This window comes from Nymphalis io, chromosome 5, assembly GCF_905147045.1.
Source record: "Nymphalis io chromosome 5, ilAglIoxx1.1, whole genome shotgun sequence".
Lineage (NCBI taxonomy): Eukaryota > Metazoa > Arthropoda > Insecta > Lepidoptera > Nymphalidae > Nymphalis > Nymphalis io.
In genome coordinates, this window is record NC_065892.1 from 10,816,956 (window position 1) to 10,840,622 (window position 23,667).

Here is a 23,667-nt window from a genome sequence, read left to right on the forward strand (position 1 = left end):
GTACTTTTTCAGTTACTTCAAAGCACTTTGCAGACAATTTTGTATTAAGAATTATATATAAATTACCACAAACCATAACAACATCATTTGAAATTTCTCCAAAACCCTCAAATCGCATTTAAACGATTTACTCACAAAACATTAATCGTTAAATTTATTGTAGTATCTTTTTCGTTCTTTGCATTGCTTATTGTTTTTTCGGAATAAAAATAAGAGTAAATATAATAAAACATTCATTTTATGAGACTTAAATAAATTATATTATCCTAAACAATCAATTAATCGTGGAACCGAAATCCGAAAAAGAATGAATGTTAATATTTTAACAAGGCGAAATTCGTTTTAATGAGCAGCGGTGTACCAAAATTCTATCTCTTTCTCTCTTGGAGCGGCATAATCGAGCATCACTAAATTGCTTTAGCTCTCACTTATACTTGGTAAGGGAAACAAATTACTGTCGATTTCTAGTAAGTGCCCTTATACCGTTCCCAGTCTTATCACATTAAGGTTACATTCCTTATACATTATATGGATATGTTTTCTCACAAACAGCTATTGATATATTCTACTAGCTTAATATTTTTATTTCTTATCATATATCAAAACTTTTTACAATTAGAATATAAAATTAATGGTTGTAATATATTGTTTCAAAGGAGAAATTGTGCAAATATGCTGAATGTATTATTAGGCACATCTGTGTGACGGAGTAACCGTCATCTTGCTGCATTACTCAATCATTCACGCCGGCATTGTTCAATCTCACTGAAATTTATGCTATAATTTAGTACGAATTTCAATTCAGAAAGTTAATGTTGCTTGTTGCAAACAAGCAATATTTGCCAAACTTTTCAAACATCATTCGTACGTGAGTTTCGCATCTATCTTAATCTGCTCAAAACTTTGGTAAATTTGCACATTAAGAGATCTTAACTTGAGCGTCACATGAATTATTAATCAGGTTTTCGAAGTTTTCTATGTTTCTTAGAATTACTAAATGTATACAAAGAATAATTTCATTTAATAGGTGAAATGTTTCTGCGTGGGACACGATTCGTCAAGAGCTGCCGTTGGTTGTGCTGATCAACGAATATACGTGTACAGCTTGCATAGCGCACAGCTCCTTCGAACATTAGCGGCTGCTCATGATTTATCTGCTCTCGCCATTGCTGATAAAGATCATTTCCTATTAGCTGCTGGTAAGTATAAGAAAATATAATTATGTTATTTCAAAACATAAGCTTATGATATCCTAAAATACTAAGCTACAATATTAAAATATATTTTTTTAATAAAAATATTTTTAAGCTATATGATTGGGCTTTGTACATAATTATATTTTTCTTATAGGTGGCAACAGAGTCACGATATATTCATTCCACACAGAAGATAACCTGACTAACTTTAGACCTACCAAGCAATTGAAACGACGGCAGACGAAATCAACGACGAATATTACCATGTTACAAGTATAGTATCCAAAAACAATAGTTAATGACAACTTACTAATTACAAACTTCTTTTTTATCATGTAATGTACTAAATATAAAATTCCGTTTTGGTTACTAGGCGGAACAAAGTGAACTGATCCCAATAAGCTGCTTAGAAGTTTCTCGTGACGGACAACTCGCAGCCAGCGGCTGTGCTCGAGGATTAGTACGGGTCTGGCAACTTTCCACTCATCGTCTTCAGACCACGCTTAGCGGACATATGGGACACATCACGTGCGTCACATTCAGTCCCAATAACCTCCTGGTGTTGAGTGGCTCTGAGGACAGAACAGTAGTTGTTTGGCAATTAGCAGACAACTCTCCATCTTTAACGTACAAGGTGAGTCACTTTATTGAAAAAAATATGAAAAATGAATTTAAATGTCTATTTTAAAGTTACTTTTTCATTGATATTATGAGAATAAAACAAGTAAATTGATCATCTAGGCAAGTGGTTGCCTCTAACTACAAACGTTGGCATTGTCAAATGCTGTCTACCACACTCGCTTTACTTAAACTCAAAGCTATACATTTTTATAGTAGTTTAGCTGGTTTTTATTTGTTTAGTTTATTTATATTAATATAATTATGCTCAGGGTCACCAATCGGCCCTACAAATATTGTTGATGATGTCTGACGGTCGACGAGCGCTGTCAGGTGATCGTGCACGACGCGTACATGTATGGCTTGTGGACTCCGGCATCGTTCTGCATTCCGTCACCTTCCCTTCGACCAGCATTGACGTAACACTGAATATGAAGTTTGCAGTAAGTTGTTAGCCTATTGCAGTATAATTCATTCTCTATTCAATTCGTTGTTCGTCTAGGAGATAGCTTATAAGTCAGTTCCCGAGTTCTATAAATTGGCTCATCTTCGTTGAGTTTCACCATCTGGGCTAGTCATTTAGGAGGACGTTATCACTGTAAGTCACGATACACTTAGCAATGGCCGATGCATTATCTGTTAATTAAGGAAATACCTTACCCTTGTAACGTGAGTGATGGCTACTGTCATATTATTTAATAACATGTGAATTTGCAAAACGTAATTGGGGAAACACATGCGTTATAACATTGACTTTGTAACACGTATTATATCATAAAGTTACAGATCAGTCGTGACCTTTATAAAGCAGGGTTAGAATAATTTAAAACGTTGGCTGGGAAAGGAAATATGTATACTTATATTATTTCACGTGCTAATTATATAGGTCATGTATTATTTACGAGTAAAAGGTTTAATTGTTGAATATTAATACTAGTCATACCAGTCATGCAAATAAGACACATTTTTTCCATAAAATTATCGAGAAAATTTGGTATCTTATTAGAAGTATCCTTTTTTGTACTTTGTAACTATAGTACAATATATAGTGACAATAAGACATACGTTCAGTAAAATATAGGTAATGTTTTGGGAGACATATCTAAGTTATTGTTCATCCGAATATGTTCTACTTGCTTTAAATTTTTATTTTCATAGATTTATGCGATATTATTTATGCAATTATCTGTTGCGTTGACAGTCATCTCATACATAATAAAGGTTGGGTTTTTAATGTCTATATATTTATAAATTAATATTATAATCTTACAACCACCTTCCACCAGACATTTACACATGTGGGCCAATTATGGCACCCAAATTTCTGGGATGGCATTTCTTTTTATGTTAAAATATTAAGTTTTGATACTGATTTTTGTAGTTCAATGGAATGAAATGAAATGAAACTAAATTTAATTAAGTTGTATAACAATTTAAAATATTTAAAGAATTATCGTGTGAACATCGAAATCACATAAACAAAAATAAAAACGGCGCTAACGCACTACATGTTTGTCTATTGGTAATTATGCTTTTGGCTGTACAAATAAGTAAATTGTTTTATATTTGTTTCTTTTAATAGGGATATTGCATTTGGACTAACGTCGAGTAAATAAATATATTTTATATTTCTTGTTTTTTGTTAATTAAAACATAAATTATGTTGTATTTTATTTTGTTGTAAATTGTTTTTAAGGGGGCACCATTCTTGAGTTTTGCCAAGGGCGTCGAGTTTTCTTGGACCGACGTTTGTTTCCACAGATAAGAGCTGGGGCCGGTTTATTTACCATTCTATTTCAAATTCGAAATGAAATATTATATTTTAACGGGGAAATGCTGCTGTCATTCTGTCTCCCATTTCAAGCAATCATATTATGATTATTTTAATTAATAATGTAATCATACATTCAATATAATTAATATTTGGATTATCTATATTTTGTAATATTAATAATAAACTCATATTAATAAACTCAAATTATAAATTCCCTTAAATCCCTTATAATATTAAATATAAAATTATAATATTGATAAATTCTCTTTTATTTTGATTATAAATGATGATTATAAAATATTCTCTGTATACTTACTTCAACTAAAAAGAAGAGGGTTTGTAAGGACAGTAAAAGTATTGTTATTTAAATATTTACAAAATATAATTAGTTATTAAAAAATTAGTGAAGGAAAATAAGACGTATCAATAGTATCCCAAAGATGTTAAGTTTACTTGAACAGTCACTGTAAAAATAAATTAATTGTTAGTGAAATTGTAATTAGTAATATTTTTTAATATATATGCAATCATATAAAGGCAAACACCAACTTCACATCACGATTTTAATTTAAGTCTATATATAGTTTAACTACAAGCAGGCAAATTTCAGGACTCTGAATTTTTCGAAAAATAAAAGTTTCTTTATTTAAAAACTTTAGTTGCAAACGAATCAAGTGTTTCATTGAATAATTATTTAAGCTTGTCACAATAATTTAACGGCTATTCTTCCATTGTAGAATAAAAGGTTCTGTACACCAGGGATTTAATTTTCTCGCTTAAAAAAGGAATTACAGAGCACTATTGTAAAGAACAATTGACATTGAAGGAAATCTATTGATCTAAACTTGATATTAAATTCTTTTTAAATTAAAAGAGTAGATTGAGAATCTTATTGAAAACTCTTCATTTAATTAACTTTACTTTGTTATATTCACTTTTTACCCTTTTTATACAACCTTTGTACCGATTTTAGACCAATTAGATATACTTTCGGTAAAATATAGGCAATGGTTTGGGAGACAATTTTTAATTGTTGGTAAGCCAACATTGCTCATCCGAATGTTATTTGAAAATAAATGAATCCAGCGCCATCATACCAAACAGATAATGAGTATATAGAGAGAGGTATTTACGTTTTTTGCACATAAAAACGTATTTCTATTTGATTCAAACGAAAACATCGATGAACAACAATTTGCCTGTGTCGGATAAATATCTGTCACAAGCATATTCGTCAACAAGTACTGAATCGGCATGGAATTGATTAAAAAAAGCTCAAAAGCTGAGGAGGCGTTAGCTCAGCTGTGGAATATGTTAACTTATTATAATATACGTTTAATAGAATAGAGTCGCCAATAAAGTTACTTGTGTCTATTTTAAATTAAAAAGATTAAATTTTCTTAGGTATTATCTGATGGTGAAAATTCGGTCCGTATCTGGGCTTTGGCCGAAGGAGATAGTGTGGATGAGAAGCGTTCCGTCTCGCACGCAGAGCGAGTCACGTGCTTCGCTCTTACAGCCGACTCGAAACATATCGTAACTGGCTCCATGGATATGTCACTTAAAGTTTGGCAACTCGATGGTGGAAAATTATCACAGGTAAGACGTTAATGGTCTGTATTTAAAATTATATACCTTAATTAACAATCATATATTTAAAAATGGAACGAATTAATTTAATTAACAATTAAATTAAATTAATTTGTTAAGTCAAAACGTTTACTTTTAAAGGGTTAAAAGTATTTGTTCAAAATCATACACGCTCAGATTAAGTCGTGACCGTCGTTTAATATATGAAATGTTAAATATTTTTCCTTAATGCTTTTCCACATTTCACTTAAGTAGAGCACTTAATCTTACTAACTTCACGTCCGAAAAATAAATGTTATCCGCGTGGGTAAAATTACTCGTGTTTTTTTGGTAAAAAATAATACTATGAAAATATTTATTTTTTAACTCTTGTTTGTTATTAATTTCGTAAAAACATAAAGCTTAAAAAAATGTACTTATGTACTTTTCAACTTACATTTTTGAATTCTAATTTCTATGGTTCAATGGTATTTCGCTTAACACACTTTTCGGGTGATAAAAAAAAGATAATTTATCAAATATTCGTATAATCCGTCTAAATTGTTTATTACTCATATTTATTTTAAGATCAGTGATATGTTATTGTATTTAATGTTTCAAATAATTATTCCGATTATTATTTTTTCAAAAAGTTTTTCTATGGTATTCTAAATATCATTTAGTAGCAAATAACAAATCATATAACGAATTATATGAATATATAATTATGTAGCTACTGCTTAACAATAAAATATTTGAATACTGGCTGGACTTACCCTCTTCGCTTAGCGTATATAAAAATAGAAAAACCTTATTTATAATCGAACACTATACCAGAATTTTATGAATTTAGTATCCGTAAATTTATTAACGTACATATGTTTTATGTAATAAACATACAAACAATCACATTTATAATGTTAGTAATATGTTTTAATTTAATTTATAAATAATGAATCTATTTAACTATTTTTTATCAATTATAATTTTATTATATTTATTTTTACGGTTTCCCTATATATAGTTTTTTATTTGTAAAAGTTTTATCTTTAAAACATATCTATTGTTATTATTATGCTTCTTTAACTACAATTCTTAAGACGAAAACCTCAATATCTCTAATAAAACATAATCGTTTTAATCAACGGTTTTTATTATTAGGTTCTCGTCGGTCACTCAGACATTGTGACATGTGTTGCCGTCTCAATTACGAACAAAACTCAAGTCGTGTCTGGATCCTGGGATTACAATCTGATCGTCTGGGACATTAATACTGGATCAGACGTCCACCTCCTCTCTGGTCACTTAGGGAAAGTGACGTGTGTCAAGGTGACCGGTGATGGAACGATTGCTGTTTCTGGTAAGCTGCTTAGTGGTTTTTTTTTACGTATTGTATTTTTATCGTATATTTACTTATTTTTAATAATATTTTGAAATATTAGAATATTGCACGAACAAAATATACAATGTACAATTTTTTGTATAATAACATTAAAATTGAGATTAATATAGCTTACGCCTATTTGAAACATGCTCATGTCCTGAAATTTCGTATTATTAAAAATAGTCATAAAAAAATACTTTATTTTAGTATTACGAGCACATTTGAATCATCATTTTACAAAATTCAATAGAAAGTAAAGCTACCTTTTATATTTTGTAAAAAAACTTCTAAATTCTTGAACGATATTAAGTTAAATTTGATGTTGAAAAGTCCAAAATTCGACGGTGAAGCAGCTAAACAATAAATATTAGTAAATTATGGAATTTATTACACATTAGTATTTAAAACTTTTACGATATAAATAATCACAATGTTTATTTTGTATATTCCATTCGGGATGTGTCACAATTTTTTATTAAACAAACAAACTAATTGAAAACTGAATATAACACATCCAACTGATAATATCATAATTGATCATTATTATCACATTATTCCTATCGACCTTTAGGTTTTTCTTAGCAACGGAACATAACTTAAAAGCTATGAAAAATTCATATGTTGTTATTCTATAAAATCTTAAATTGTTCTATGACACTTCTACTTTACTAGGTATAATTTACTTACTGGTCAGAATAGCGACAAATTTAAAAATAATGCTGTTGTATGTACAGTTTTAATTTTATTTATATTTAAGCTATTTGGGCCATTAAATAAGCCAATTTACAAACAAAATTTCGTAAGTTTGTTAGCATCTCCTGTCAGTGGTTGACATAGGCAATCGCCAAAGTTAATAGAATTTTGTTTACAGCCTTTAAATTTTGATAATTATTCATTCAGCTCGTCTGGGTAGGTACCACCCACTCATCAGATATTCTACCGCAAAACAGCAATACTTGATATTGTTGTGTTCCGGTTTGAAGGGTGAGTGAGCCAGTGTAATTACAGGCACAAGGGACATAAAATCTTAGTTCCCAAGGTTGGTGGCGCATTGGATATGTAAGCGATGGTTGACATTTCTTACAATGCCAATGTCTAAGAGCGTTGGTGACCACTTACCATCAGGTGGCCCATATGCTCGTCCGCCTTCCTATTCTATAAAAAAAAAAAAAAAAATTCTTATTTTGAATATTTTTTATAAATTACCTAATTATTACTTTATTCCAATAGGCGCGGAAGACAAAACCCTTATCATTTGGGAGACAAAACGAGGTCTCGCCCTCACCTCGCTCGCTCTCCACGTCCCTCTTTTGGGTTTCCAGATAACAAGTGATTGTTCTCGTATCGTCGTACACCTGTTGGACAGAGGTAAAAAAAATCTACTAAAGCTTAGTGTTTATTTGTTTATATGCGTTATAATCAGGACACACTAGTCTGATTTGAATATCAATTCTAAAACGGAATTAATATCTTGAAATTTTTAAATTTTATATCGAACTATCATAAAGTTCTTTTTAATGAGGACTCACGTCGATGACATTGGCAAAATCATTCGGTACCTAAATACATTAAAGTAGTGGATGTAATGCAATGGACTGCCTCGTTGGTCTAGTGGCTTGATGTAAGACCGCAGATGCGGAGGTCCTGGGTTCAATTCCCAGGTCGGGCCAATAAAAAGTTATTGGTTTTTCTGTCTTTTGACAGAGTTCTCAGTAGCAGCCCGGAGTCTGGAAGTTGGAAGTGTGGACACTCCCGTGCCTCGGAAAGCACGTAAAGCCGTTGGTCCTGCGCCTGAACTCTTTCCGGTCGTGTCGGATTGCCGTCCCATCGGATTATTAGAAATAGGGAATAGATAATGCACCTGTGTTTGCACTATTATATCTCCTGCGTAGTTGGCTTATCTCTCTTGAGGTTGGCCGCCGTGGCCGATATTGGTCTGGAGGACATTATTATTATATATTTATAAATATAATTATATAAATAAAAAAAATATAAAAATATATTTATATATATCATATAATTTTTCGCTTCCTTAGATAATTTTAATATCGATTAAAAGGTTACAGTAAAAAACTGTATATTTTGAAATATAGTAATTTTAAAATTACGAAATGATTTCTAGGTCTTTGTTTAAAAGGGTTTATCTCGAGTCTGGCCAGCAAAAAGACGAACAAAAGTTTAAGTAAAATGCAAATTCAATGCACTTTACTTATTATTCAGAGGCACGATGTCCATTTTTTTCTACCGCAACAAAATTTAAACCATTTACTCTTTTTAATTCTTTTAACACTGAGAAAAATGTTTTTGTTTGTATTGAAAAAGTAAAACTATAAAAGTCTAATTTCAAACACTGTAAAGTTCTAATCTGTAGAAAGTCATTTGTGGATGAGAACATCGAGATGTTACACAAAGATCTAACATTCATTAGTACCTAACCTAACTTTTAGTTTAGTTTACACTTTGCGTTCTATCGTTATACAATACCATTTGAAAATAATCTGTGAAATAAATACACACATATGCGCGAACTTAAACAATGATATATATTAGGAAGTTGTCATTATGTGTTGCTTTTCGATAAATAAGGCAAACAAATTATATGTTCTTTAAGACTATGTATTCTATATATGTCAGCGTCAATAACGATTATGCTACAGGTTGCTTGCCAATCATCTGCCTCCACAATACGCCCGCTACATACGTAAAAATACCTACGTACGCCGCGCCCACCAAAGACGTTGATGGTAAGTGTTTGTTGTCTACTGACCTACAAAATTGACATATTTATGAATTAATTATATAGGTAGGTATTGTTGTTTGATTATAGTCATTATCGGATCAGATCGGTAATTATTCAGATATGAGTTTAACTTGTTTTGAAAAAAACGACTGAAATTTTGTTCTATTTGACAAATTCCCAAAAATTTTAAATATTAGCAAATCTTCAAAAAAATACTTTTTTTTTATTTAGAACTGCGACCATTAGCACCGAAACGTCCGATGAGAAGATTGCTCAAGAAGGAAGTATCTTTAGACACATACACTTGGCAGAAGAAATACGGACACCTGACATCGGCCGCCATGATGGCACAAGTGGACGAACGGTTGAAGAGACGGTGAGAAAGATCAAAACTGCCCATAAAGATTACATTTCAATAATATAATTGTATAATAATAATTATCATTAAAATATAAGTATTGTGGTCCAAGATTTAGCCCTACACAAAGACGATGAGTTAACAAAAAGGGACATTTAATTTATATTACTGGTGGAAGAGCTTTGTGCAAGCTCGTCTGGGTAAGTACCACCCACTCATCAGATATTCTATCGCAAAACGGCAGTACTTGGTATTGAAGGGTGAGTGAGCCAGTGTAATTACAGGCACAAAGGACATAAAATCTTAGTTCCCAACGTTGGTGGCGCATTGGTTATGTAAGCGATGGTTGACATTTCTTACAATGCCAATGTCTAAGGGCATTGGTGACCACTTCAAATGTTCTATGGTAAAATCATTATTTATACGTTTCATTTAAGTCTCATAGGCCAATAACAGGTATGCACAATATTTACTTTAATATTTGTTTTAGATTTTCTGTGTCAGCATCTATGGAAGAGATCTCAAAAATTCAAGAAGCGAAAAATAAAGATTTAGGTTCACAGGTAATTTAAAATGATTGTCAATACTTAGTATTGTGTTCCAGTTTGAAAGGTGTGTGAGCCAGTGTAATTACAGGCCTGTCCCTTGTGGACATAACATTTTAGTTCTCAAGGCTGATGGCACATTGGCTATATAAGGAATGGTTAATATTTCTTACAACGCCAATATCTATGGGTGGGGTGATCACTTAACATTAGGCCCACTTACCAGCACACCATTTTATATTAAAAAAAAAGTACATTTGTTTAGTAAACAACTATAATTGTGTAATAAATTTTGCACTTCATCTATACTACTATTGCTACAATAACAAAACCATGTTTGGTATGAAAGTAATGGTCATTTTAACAGCAAAAAGTTGCCTATGGGTAAATCAATTAATAAATTCAGTAATTCCAATTGACTTGGGAAACAACTCCATTTCAAAGTATCTCCTTCTAGAACAATCCATTGTTCTGATAGAACTTACAAAAGTTCTTATGTCATAGGTGAGCCTGGGCCCTGAACAGGCAGCAATTGCCCAATCACAGCATTTCGATCAGCTCGAAGCGCTTTGGAATAAAATATCCCCTCCAAGGCGACGGTCGAATAAGGTAACCAATTTTAATATCCCTTTGAAACTTAAAATAATCGTCACTTTGTTTTCATTCCATCGTCAAAACTTTTGAGGGTAGAATTTCTAAGTAGTTTTAAAAGGAGAGGCGATGAAATTTTATCGAACTTTAAATTAAAACGGATATTCGGATGGAATTATGCGAGACCATTCTGATAATACTATAAGTATAATACCACCAAGCTAATGTTTTTTCTTTACCAAAAAATATATTAAAAAGTGTATTCATTTTTTAGTCATTGTCAAAACAAAGTTCGCTGATTGAAAGACTTGATTCCTCTGACGAAGATCACACTCCGGTTGAAGAACAAGGTGGGTTCAGTGACTTTTAACTGCAAATTTAGATCTCTAAATAGTAGTATCAAAAAATATTATAGACGTAGTAATATAATCATATGTTTAAAATTATGTTCAATTTTTTTATCTAAAACGTAATACATTTAAATATTAAAAGACTTATTTTGTTTAATTGTATACATTTTCATTAGCAATTATAATATATTCATTAAATAGTTAACCAAAATAAATAACTAAAATATTTCGTTTTTATTTTCAGAACATATGGTGGAGTAATTTAGGCTTTATCGAATTAGCGTAATTTGTCATTAGTCTCATTAGTTTTATCTTAGATTAACTTTTTAATGAGCTGGTCTCAATTTGTTTTGCTCTATTTAAATATCTGTTACAAATTTAATATTATTATTTATGTAATATATATCGCAAAATATAATTTTAACTATTATTATTCGTTTGTTGATTATTTAACGTATGCAACTAAAGTTTTATAGAAGTTAGTTTTCTTGAATCAATAAGTTTACACTGATCATGCCTTGCGGGCAAATTGGACGGCAGAGATACAATATTATCCTTATTGTATGATTCATTCGATTAGTTGATTTTGTCCTTGCAGTCTTAGATAAAAACAAATAATAATCTAAATGAAATTAATATATTTAATTTTCAATGTCAATGTTAAATTCATTATCAACATTAAAAGTGCGTAAAGAAGAGAGGAATATCTAGAAGCTTCTATTTGACTAGATATTTTTTGTAAGTCAAGTTTTTCAAATATGAAGTTTACGCAATTAAAAAAATACGAATTGCAAAGAAAATACTTAAATTAACTGACATAAAAAATCTTCGTGCACTTTCCAGTGATAATGTTAATCTTATTTAAATAACTCGTCTTGACAATTTTCGACATGTCACTATCTAACACACGTCTCTTAATTATTAAGACAGAGATAGAACACTTAACAACTATTAATTTATTATAATTATTAAACTAGTAATTAATGTCTCTGTCTTTTTCTCATTTAGTTTAATTTGGTAGTATATATAGCGTACAGTACAGTACAGTATGTATAGCGTACCTAAGTAACTCTAGACTTCCAGCCTCTATGCAATGTGATCTTGTAGATTAGCACTCTTGGACCAGTTTCTTTTATTAATTGAAGTTTTTATTGTTATTATTTGTTTAAAAAAAAAAAAGTATATTCCTTTTTTAATTCTTTGTAATTCTTAAATACCTTAAACTGGTCCTTATTTCTATTTAGAATAAAGTACATTTTAATGCTACTATTTTAACGTAGAATTGAATTAGAATAATAATAATAATAAACACGTTTTTAAAAATATTATAATAGCACCATTTTATATCTTCATTTTAAAAATTTCGCTTAAATTATAATTGTTAATAAATTCATTTTAATTTTTTTTTTAGAAATTCGTTTAAATGATTTTTTTAACAGATTTCGATTGCCTTCATTAATATTTCATCAAAAAGGTGGTTTCATCAAATGGTTTCGTTTTATAAAATTTAATAATTTTCAAAAGTTTAGTAGAAATTACATTAAATTAATAGTTTTTGAATATAATATAAGCTTAAAGAATAGTCTCCCCGATCGCTGTGCCCTCAGAACGAATAGTGATTTATAAATGTTAGGCATGGTAACACTGACTTAAACAAAAAAGGGACTTTGAAATTAATATTAAAAATTTTACCAGTGTAATGTGAGAACATAAACATTAGAACAGCTTAACATATTAAATTAAAATTGATATATGTATAAATGCATTGTCGCATACCATTTCTAAATTACTCTCTGTTCTAAGGTTGTATCGAACTAGTTTTCCAAACTGTGATCCCTTATAAAGACTTCTATATATGTACATTAAAGTTACCCCTACGAATAACTTAGCGTATGTTACATTTTAATCTAGTTAACACCTAGTCTGTAGACTTGCATGTAGTACAACTTCATTAAGCAAACTTAAATCATGTTAAATAAAATTGTATCTTATGTTTATCAACTTAGTCGATTTCTATTGAAATTTATTTGATGGCATATATTCGTTTATAACAATAATGTAAATTCAATTTTTCGAATTTTATCTTCTGTTCAGCGTGGTAAAAAAAAGTTGAAATTTTTACTAAATTCGTAGAAATCGTTATTATTACTAAATTATTAGATGTTATACAGATTAGGAAATGCAATAATATTTCATAAGTAGATGCACTTACTTGTAGTTGTTTAAGCTTTATGACTATTGAAGTTTCTTTGAAGTCCTACGACTGTCACAAATTTCTTGAACTATGCTTTATCTAAACATTTTATTTGGTGTTTGCATTAAGAGACAATTTTCTAAACCTCACGTATTTTTTATAACAATATGCATTATTAATTTTTTGAACAGCAACACTATGTTATTTGACATTCGAAATGAAAAAAAATAAACATTTTATTAATCTGTGGCGTTAATGGTTATGATAAATTGTCTCTTGCATAAGGTCACGTTTATACGTACGCAATAATGTATGGTAATTATAGACACTGTCACCTTGTTAACTATTTGTATAGAGTTTTATATATTCGTGGTTTCCTATTCCTCACAGGAGTGAGTTTTATTTTGGACCTGTCGTGATGTTATATCTGAAATATATTCTCTGTGTTTCTTACAAAGTGTTCATTTTTTATTTCATACCTATTACCAAACTTCTTAAAACAAATGTATGTAAATACCTACACAATATTAATATTGAACAAGTTATTTTCTTGTTTCAAATTTCATAACGATGGGGTCTGTATTTCATAAATTAAACAACTCATTGATTACATTTTTATGTATTAATATAAAAGTAAAGATACACTCACACTTTCGTACATTTTTACTAACAATAAAAATTATATATTTGTAAATTTTGAAAATTTCGTTATTTCATTTGATTGTCTATACCAGTAAATATCATATTAAATATTCTCTATAAAATCATAGATGAATCAGAGCATAGTTGGAGCATAGTTTCATGTGCTTAATTTGCATTTATATTTCATCTCGTGCTCGGCAATGAAGCAAACCATCGTGAGGAAACCTGCATGACTGTATATTGAAATTATTGAAATTCCGTAATATGTATCTATAAAAACCAATCCACTGATGGAGGACCTTGATATCCAAAACTTCAACATAATCCATTTTAATATCTTATTGCTAACAATAAGATATTAAAATGGATTATGTTGACATAAAAAAAAATCACATGCAACTCCTTGACATTTTCTTGCGTCGGAATCGCAAACGATTTATTTTAACGATGTATTTATGTGAAAATAAAAATGTTAAAAGAAAATCTCCAAATAAAAACGTTAAAATATTTTATGTTGTAACATGTTAATGGGCGAAATAAAAACATGTAAGTTAGAAAAAAAATATCTGAAAAAAATAGAAGAAAATGCATTCAAAAATAGAGCAATTCGGTTTTTATTGAAAACTATTAGACATATATATATATATATACATATGTATAACAAACATCAAACAAAATAAATTATTAAGTCGTTTTGCCAACTACATAAATTACATAAACCTCTGCAGCTATTTCAATTAACAAGCTGGGATTTATAACTGTCAAAGAGAATTTCAATCAAATATGAGCAGGTCTCTGCAATTTAGAGACATGGTTTAGATATTTTGTTGACTATTTATATGACTGCACGATGGCAATAAATGGTCACTCTACTTGTCCCTTCAACATTTATGTACACGATTAGAATAAATAAATGTATTTGTTTCGAAATTAAGTCTTTGTTACTTAAACATGGTTAGCACATACAACTCCGTAGAAAGTATCTATTATGGTTACTAACAAAAAGCTAATTATAATAATCAATAAGTATCAAAATATTGTAATAATTAGTGTTTGTGGAGGAATATTATCTATTGATAACACTTATCACATATGTTAACAACAAAATTATAACTCATTGTACAAGAAAGACTTCGCCAGGAGAGCGCTGTGATTGTATTAACAAAAGTATTATAGTGCAATAGAAAAATGAAGTTATAAATAAATATTAAGCGAAAAACTAAAATGGTGATGTTTATTATAATTGTATTTTGGAAAACTGATATCTTGACGCAAAATGTATATACACAGTTTAATTTATTTATACATTTAAACAAGGCCTGTGAACTGATTTGATTCAGTATATTCGAAGCGTATTTGAAATAAGAAACAAGAATGAGAGAACTGCAATGTTGGACTGTGCTGTACGCATCAAAGAGTAATTCTACCTTCCTGCAAGTCTTCACATTCACACTCAGCACTTTTGGAATGATATTATCTATCATTGCTCTAATCTTACTCATCTTGACAGCCGTACTATTCGCAGAATGGAGACATAATTATAAGAACCAGCTCCTCATACAGTTCATGGTTGCGAGATTCATCTACACATTTGTACGATATTTTTACGATGTATTCAATTTATTTAAAATAGTTGAAAATTACTTCAATCCTATTTACTTCGATAAGATCCCGTTGGCTTACAGTGAAATGGCACTTGTGACATGGATGTATGTATTCAGCAAACAGATGCATGATAGCCTCGCGAAAGTGTTCAATATTGGATCACCGAGTTTATGGAAAGTGTCTTTATGGGCGTGGTTTATACCGGCAATTATATCGATTATTTTATTCGTATCTTATACGATACAAAACGACAAAGACGTACAATACTTTATATTGTATTTGTTTCTTGTTAAGTGGCCAGCATTATGCGCGAACGGTATCTTATTAGTTTCAGTTTTAAAATCGATTATAAACACGAATAAAAGTAAGACAGAGAGCAATCCTCGAATCGTTATCGTGATGTTAACGCTTATATTCACGTTTTGTTTTCAACAAGCCGTTGCTGATTTTTATAAATTAATGTTTACTATATTTAGTATCGATTACGACGTTGTATGTGTGCCCGTATTTTTCATATTTACGAATATTATAACTATATATCATTGTGCTTTTTCGATATTATTTTGGTTATTCGCAAACAAGAGGACGAGGATGTTATGGAGTTTTAAAGATGAACTAAAAAGTAATATACACAAACTCCAAAAACATATAACTTGTAGTACTATATCGTAGACTCAGTTGTTGTCATAAATGTTAATGCTAAGCATATAAATTTTTCAATTACATACGAATAAAATCTTATAGTTTTTATTTCATATAATTACGTTTTATTATTATATGCATAATTAGACGAGTAAAATATGTATATCTTATATGTGTTTTTATTAAATATTTGCTGACTGTAACTTTTTTTTTTAATTACAAAGCCGTTATTTTCATAAGACGAAAGCAAAACAAAACATTTCTAAGTCACAACTTCTACGGTTCAATATTGTATATTAATACTACTCAATATAACAATAAAAGTATAATATTTGACAAAACACTGCATATGATAAATAAAGAAAACCATTCAGGTGACCAACGTTTTATGCTACAAAGTTATCTTTTTATAAAAATCAGTTCGCAAATGCATTTCTTCGCATATGGCGCTGAATTTAATAATATTATTTTGTCAATTGATATTTTATAAATTAAATAAATCTTAGGTAGATATTTTTAACATTTTAATTAATTTTTAATTATTATTTATAAATCTCACTTGTAATTGCTTTAAAATGAAACTTTCTTATTTGTTTTTTTAAAACAGATGCTCTACATCTAATGAAACACTTAAGTATAAGCTAACGGTTACTAATAAACGATGCTTAGGTGTTTACTTAATCATTGATTTAGCTCTTTCTGTCATTATTGATTTGTCATTCGAAAGAAAAAGACACAGTATTGTTTCATTAATCACTCACTGAACGTTGAAAAAAAGAATCTTACTTAAAAAATTATTCAAACTAAATGAGTCGGAATAAAATTAGGTCTTGATTACAGTTAAAACGTGCCTAATGGCAAAGTAAATTGCTAATTATCGTTGAATTACCACTTGAGATGGACCTCAGGTCCTAAGTGGATGTGAGAGCTTCGAGTCTGAGAGCACTATGTGATTTAGTTTGTACATTATATAATTTGACATTATTAGTGTTATGTTCATGAAATAGTTATTTGAATTATCTTAACGTATATAACATACCTAGTATTGAACCTTGGTAATGTTTTTATAACGTTCTTATGTGTATAACTTATAATAGCATATACCAGTTCCAACAAAGAAAAAATATATAAACGGTGATTATTCTAGGTGCTATCTCATTCACATGCTATTTTCATCTCTTTTGTACTTAGTTGGAAGAAAAAAACTTGTTAATATTAATTATTTTGAAAAGGGAATAGAGAGTCCGCCTGTTTTTGCGCACACACTTGTGCACTATAATATGTCCTGCGTAGTTGGCGTATCTCTCTTGAGATTGGCCGCCGTGACCGAAATCGGTCTGGAGAACATTATTATTATTAATACTTTCCACCGTTTATAAATATTATTTTGATGATAAATTGAACATCATTATCTTTTATTTCCTTTAAAATGGCACAGTCCCTTGATGGTGTAATCGCAGTAATATATTTAACATCCAAGGAAGTATAAAAGCGGCTTAATGAAACAAAAAATACTTAAACTCTTGAAATTTTTCTAAATATATACTTTGAAATAAAGTATTCATACAACTTTTAAATTTATTCTATACGAATCGGCTACAAGGTTTTCGTATCTTTTGATTGCTTCCATTTTAGTTTAAGTTTGAATAAAAAACATTCAGGTAAAATATTTAGTACGGTACTGACGTCGCAGCCACAAAATCCAGCCCATACGTCGATATTACGGCACTACGGTGAGCGACACAACAGCGTTTTGCAATCACGGAGTCGTGAGCTTGCATACAATTTTAATCAATAAGGCTTTGATATAAAAATACAGTATACGATAGGTAATATGTTGTATTAGACAATGTATTTTCAATATTATTTTTATTGCAAAGTAAAGTAAAGATGCGATTTGAAATTGATGTACTTGAAATATTATTATCAAATAATATAATAAGTCAAATAAAATATTAAATAATTATATAAAAATTAATAACTATTTTATATGTTAACGTCAGATATAAGATAAAACTAAACTTAATATTTTATTAAATAGCTTATCTCAATTCAAATGTATTTTATTTATTAGCAATTAGGTAATCAGATTGCCGGACAGCTGTCCGATTGGGTAGCACGGCTTTATGTAACAAGTATTGCTACTTTATTTAATTGTTAATTAAAACATAATACTCGTCGCAAATTTGATAAATTTCAAAAATATACAACCATTAGTCTACACAAAAGTAATCCCCACACAATCTCAAACACGATTTCGAATATGTATACCATATATGTGGCACTCGTTACCTTACTAAGACAATAGTCTAAACCACACGCCGAATTAAAATATTATGATTCTCAAACGTTTGATTTAATTCAAATAATTAAATGTCATAATGCTATTTATAACAGGCAATGATGATACACATTGATTTAAATCAATATAATTTATTATAAGCCGTGTTCCAAATGACTCAGAGATTTTTCAACAAAATACGTTTCACACTTAATTTAATAGGAGAAACTGTCATGTAGCCGGAAATTAGACCCAGGGGCACCGTCGACTGATGTGAGACCTTAGCGAGGGTTGCCTTCGTTACCTTTCCATCCACGTCTATTTAAATAAATTTTATTAAGCCAAGAGGATCCCGAGCTGAGACTTTGAAACGACAATTTGTAGACTTACCTGTAAGATTATTTGGTTATATTACTATAAGCTCCTTTTTGCACATTATTAATGAAAAAAATCAGGCCAGAAAAAAAAAACCTCGGTATAGAATGACTACAATAAAAAATTTATACTAATGACAGTAAATGTAACATGGATTTTATTATAAGGTAATGGGTTCGATTTCGATCAAGCCCGAAGTTCTTAAGAGTTAAATGTAAGTTTACTATTACATACTGAATTATATCATGATAGAGAAAATTGCAATGAAAGATTTATGAATTGGAAGAATTTTTAAGACAATTATTCGCGAACTCCAAATTGAGGAACGTTTTAGATTAAGCTCCTGTATCTATGATAAGCAAAGATACCATTATCCAACAGAAGATTTTCTGATTAGGCTATTACTATTAAGAACTGTCTCTTTTATAAATGTAAGTCCGTTACCTTCTTAACACAATTTTTTTAAGAAAAACGATAAATATATTTTTGTATGGTTTGCTTTTATTTTAGTCTCGTAAAAAAATAATTTAATATATTTTTTTTATGTATTAAGACATTCCTACATCAACAGCTTATAACGTAATTTTTGCATCAAATTATTCTATCCTAAGCCCGTGAATATGAACAAATGGAATTGCTAAACAAAAATTCGTTAAGCCAATTTTGTATACAGAAATTCCAATTAGCACTCACTTCGAGAAATCACTTCCCGGGGTATATGCAGTAACTAATTGGAGAAATGCAACAAGAGACAGAAATGTAAAAACATCAAAAAACTGCTAGTAACTGAACACATACATACATATAACACATACACACATCAAAACGATTTGAATGAAGTACCACTCTGTGCCGTATGCCTAATTAAATTTAATTGAATTTGAATTGAAATGCTTAACGTACCTGCATCCGAAAAGGGTACTAGGAATATGCTTTTATGTATGTTTTTTACATTGTTCCCTTTGTTGCATAGTTTTTTTCGCGCGTTCTATGTGTATGTGTATGAAATAAATAATAATAAGTCTATTCTTATTATAAAATCCATCGCAAAATGCCTACCATCATATTTTTAATAGCTCTCGACCGAGGCCCCACTTGACTGGAACTCGTACTTTGTTCATTGGGGATAATAATTGTATCCGCTTCGTCAAATGGATATGTTTCTCGATAATTTGTTCGTGTATTCAATTGTAGCCGTACATTGAAAGGTAAAGTTTTGTAAATGTAGACTATCACGGTAATTTTATTTTACAATCTAAATTTTATTCTATAAGTAATCAATACAATTTTCTTCGACCAAAATATAAAAATCCCTTTATCAAGGCGGCTCTTAGAGGTATATTTTTTTAGCAATTTAAACAAAACGAGACACGCTCTTTCCTCGCTTAAACATGCACCAACATTTATTTTTTTTATTTATTTTTTCAGCCTTTTGCCTTCCACTGCTAGACGAAAGCCTCCCCCATAGAACGATAACAACCCCGATAACAACCTAGGCTCTCTACCGTCAACCTAACCTGCTCGTGGTACATCCTGCTAATCAACGAACGAGGCTCTGGCGACCGAAATCGTGGCGGTATAACCACACAAATGCTGCAATCCGAAAATGCAAATCCTGATAGCGGGCAGCAGCGCTATTAGTGAAAGATTTCCAGCCACTGCGGTTACCAACCCGCCTGCCAAGCGTGGTGACTAAGGCAAAAACCCCTCTATGAGTGCACCAACATACGTTGACAAAATTATTACTGACTAGGTTGTACCAGCTTATCCCAGATCTTACGCATACCTACTAAAGCCAACATTTTGAATATAAGCTTAAAAGGTTTGATGAATTAATTTGATCTAGGCTATACTGTTTTATCTTACCTACAAGAACTTGTTTGGCCTTCGTAATGACATTGACATGACATTGATAAGGACGCACTTTTTATCATGTATATACTTCAGAATAAATTATTTTTATATTCTCTTTAAATTTATAAATTTAATATTATTGAATAGCAACTCTTTGTAAAATTTAAAAATCGAATTCCATAATTTCTTGATTATTAAACCTTAAAATTTACACTCAAGTCAGCTATTTCGAGTATCTGAACTTCGTCAAAGTGCTAACACAGTCATACTAATCGTCTCTCTGTCAGCGTAATTTACGGCTCTTTCACACAGGCGATTTGCAAACGGGTGCCCAATTATACTAACGCATTGAATTTTAATGCAGAAATGCAAAAATATAAATGCCTGAATGTCATCGGTTTGCACGTGGTCACTTCAATTTGTCAGTATTACAATAAGATGGTGGCAGGTGCGTTACCGTCACCAAAAACGCAGCAGTTTCGCTGAAAATCATCATAAAGATTCGTAATCGAGAGCTGGAATGGACCCTTCCAAGGTTAAACATACGTTTCCACAACACTCGTGTGAAATAGTCTTAAGTATTTCAAAACCACTAGACATTAAGTGTTAAATGAACTTCTTGTTCGTACTCTGTGACTGAGTATTTGATTTACAGCTCGCTTTCGCGCGGGAACCTGTCATTTAATTATAAATCCCTAAGGAACTTCATATGTATTTACACCATGTGCTGATACGTTTATATCTATGGATGCTAATGCAAAATCTATACTAATATTATAATGTGAAGAGTTTGTTTGTTTAATACTCGTATCCAGTCTTATTAAGAAATATATTTGCGCTAGATAGACCACTTATTGAGGAAGGTATATATAAATATCTAGAGCATAACACGTTTTGGCTTTAGTATATAATACATGGGTAAGCCGTGTAATGCCTGCCGATTTTTTTTTTTATATTCACCGGGAGGGCAAATGACTACTCCACCTAATGGTAAGTGGTAGTAGAGTCCAAACGCGACGACGCCCAGTACAGACGGGAAAAACGTTCTGCACTAGCCGTCTTCGCCTTGCCGGCCCGCAAGATGCCTCTTCACGCCTCGTTTGAAGGAACCCGGGTTGTAAGAGGAGGGGAACACGTGAGCTGGTAAGGAATTCCATTTTTTTTTATGAATAAATTTGATCTAGGCTCTACTGGTTTATCTAACCTACAAGAATGGTTTTTCGATGGTTTTGGCATGGAGAATATATAATATAAAGCACTGTCAACGGGAGCGGGGCAATATTTAATATATAACGCTGATAAATCCGTGCGGTGTAGCTAGTGTGTAACGTATAGTCTGTGTGTGTGTGTGTGTGTGTGTGTGTGTGCGTGTGTGATAATGATGATGACGATGATAATGTCCTGACCAATTTTGGCCATGGCAGTCAATCTCAAGAGATTAGCTAACTGTGCAGGACTGCGCATACTATTGTGCACAAGTGTGTACGCCAATACAAATACATTTGATTTCACGGCTTAAAAAAAAGAAGATGTAGCCTCTATTCGATACACAACGGCTTTACATGCTTTACGAGAGTTTAAGAGACAGTAAACATTCCAGCTTCCAAGCTCCGGACTGCTTCTTTCTATCTTAGATAAAAAAACCTAATAACTATTTTCGGCCCCACCTGGGCTTGGACTCAGGAGCTCGTGATCGGCGGATTTATATCAAGCCACAAGGCCAACGAGGCAGCCAAACACACACCAATTGATAGATAACATCGATTGTATTCGTATTTCGTAACAGAAAAATCACGGATCAGATCCATACAAGGACAAGTTAGTCTTCATATTATGTTTAATCTGATTCATCTTGTGCTGGTGAAGGAAAACGTGAAAAAACCTATCGTGATAAAATAGGCTCCTCCGTAAATAGCAACTTCTAATTTAGGGGTGTTATCGGGTTGTTATTTTCTTTTGTATTTATTTTAGTATTAATATTTTAAAAAGTTAAAGATATGGTACTACATAATAATTTTAAATAATTTCTCTTCCATCTTTCATAACCATTCAAGATTTTTTCCCAACCATTTTTCGAGACTTCTTTTAGACACGTCCGTAGACACTCAATTCTTAAAGATAAGAGTCTCTTATGATTGAGGAACTCTATTGTTCCCCCAATATTGTATCAAAATGGCTTCCTTTTGTGTGAATACCAACATTTCTTTGGTCGATAATTATGTAAAAATATAAAACTTGTTTTTAATATTCACGTTTATTGTGTTCTTACTTCATATTTATTGTAGTAGGTTTTGATTGAAACTTGTTTAGTAAATAATTTTAATACTTATATTAACTTATATTAACATATAGTAACTTTTTCTTTTATAAACGGATATCGTTATTTGTACAACTATTTTGGAAAATTACGGTTGAAAATGGAAAAATGGCAGAAAGTGACATACGACATTGAAAATAATCAATGTTTAATTATGACATTTATAAGCATTAAAACTGTGTTTCACCGTAAAGCAGCTTTAACATTTCACGAACGAGTGAGTGAGTTACGTGAGTTACTTTAGAATCTCTAATATTTGAAATAACAACTTGACACATACTATTATTGAAATAGAAGTATTAATATCGGTACTATATCGAGGTATCTTATTGACAAAGTTAGCCGCCAATAGACCAAATCGTTCACCATTGCTTAATACCAACTTTAAATCGTAGAATCCAATTTATAATTAACGCGTAAATATATAATAAAAAATAGTTATAGTAAATGCAAGTGGTATAACCACTTGTAATATAATCATCGAGTCAATATAGGTGTTGAAAATTAAATATCTTGTCAATCAATTTGAAATTCGAATACATACAATAAGGGTACTATAGGAAAATGTAAGAATAAGACTTTTTTTAATTTTCATTTTCTTTTATTTCGTCACATCTTTTCAAAACCACGCG

General features: G+C 30.7%; 1 protein-coding gene across 2 annotated transcripts in view; it reads left to right on the plus strand.

Moving 5' to 3' along the window:
• The window catches only part of LOC126768614 (protein qui-1), a 110,655-nt gene extending 96,856 nt beyond the window's left edge, over positions 1-13,799 (plus strand). For both annotated transcript variants that reach the window (XM_050486806.1, XM_050486807.1), the window contains exons 19-31: positions 1,028-1,199; positions 1,351-1,469; positions 1,570-1,830; positions 2,087-2,257; positions 4,993-5,187; positions 6,319-6,517; positions 7,772-7,909; positions 9,199-9,285; positions 9,513-9,657; positions 10,130-10,202; positions 10,689-10,793; positions 11,050-11,125; positions 11,370-13,799. In XM_050486806.1, the coding sequence (XP_050342763.1) occupies positions 1,028-1,199; positions 1,351-1,469; positions 1,570-1,830; positions 2,087-2,257; positions 4,993-5,187; positions 6,319-6,517; positions 7,772-7,909; positions 9,199-9,285; positions 9,513-9,657; positions 10,130-10,202; positions 10,689-10,793; positions 11,050-11,125; positions 11,370-11,386 (1,758 nt within the window). In that variant the 3' untranslated portion in view covers positions 11,387-13,799. The remainder of the gene's footprint in view (positions 1-1,027; positions 1,200-1,350; positions 1,470-1,569; positions 1,831-2,086; positions 2,258-4,992; positions 5,188-6,318; positions 6,518-7,771; positions 7,910-9,198; positions 9,286-9,512; positions 9,658-10,129; positions 10,203-10,688; positions 10,794-11,049; positions 11,126-11,369) is intronic.
• The last annotated feature ends 9,868 nt before the right edge of the window (positions 13,800-23,667 follow it).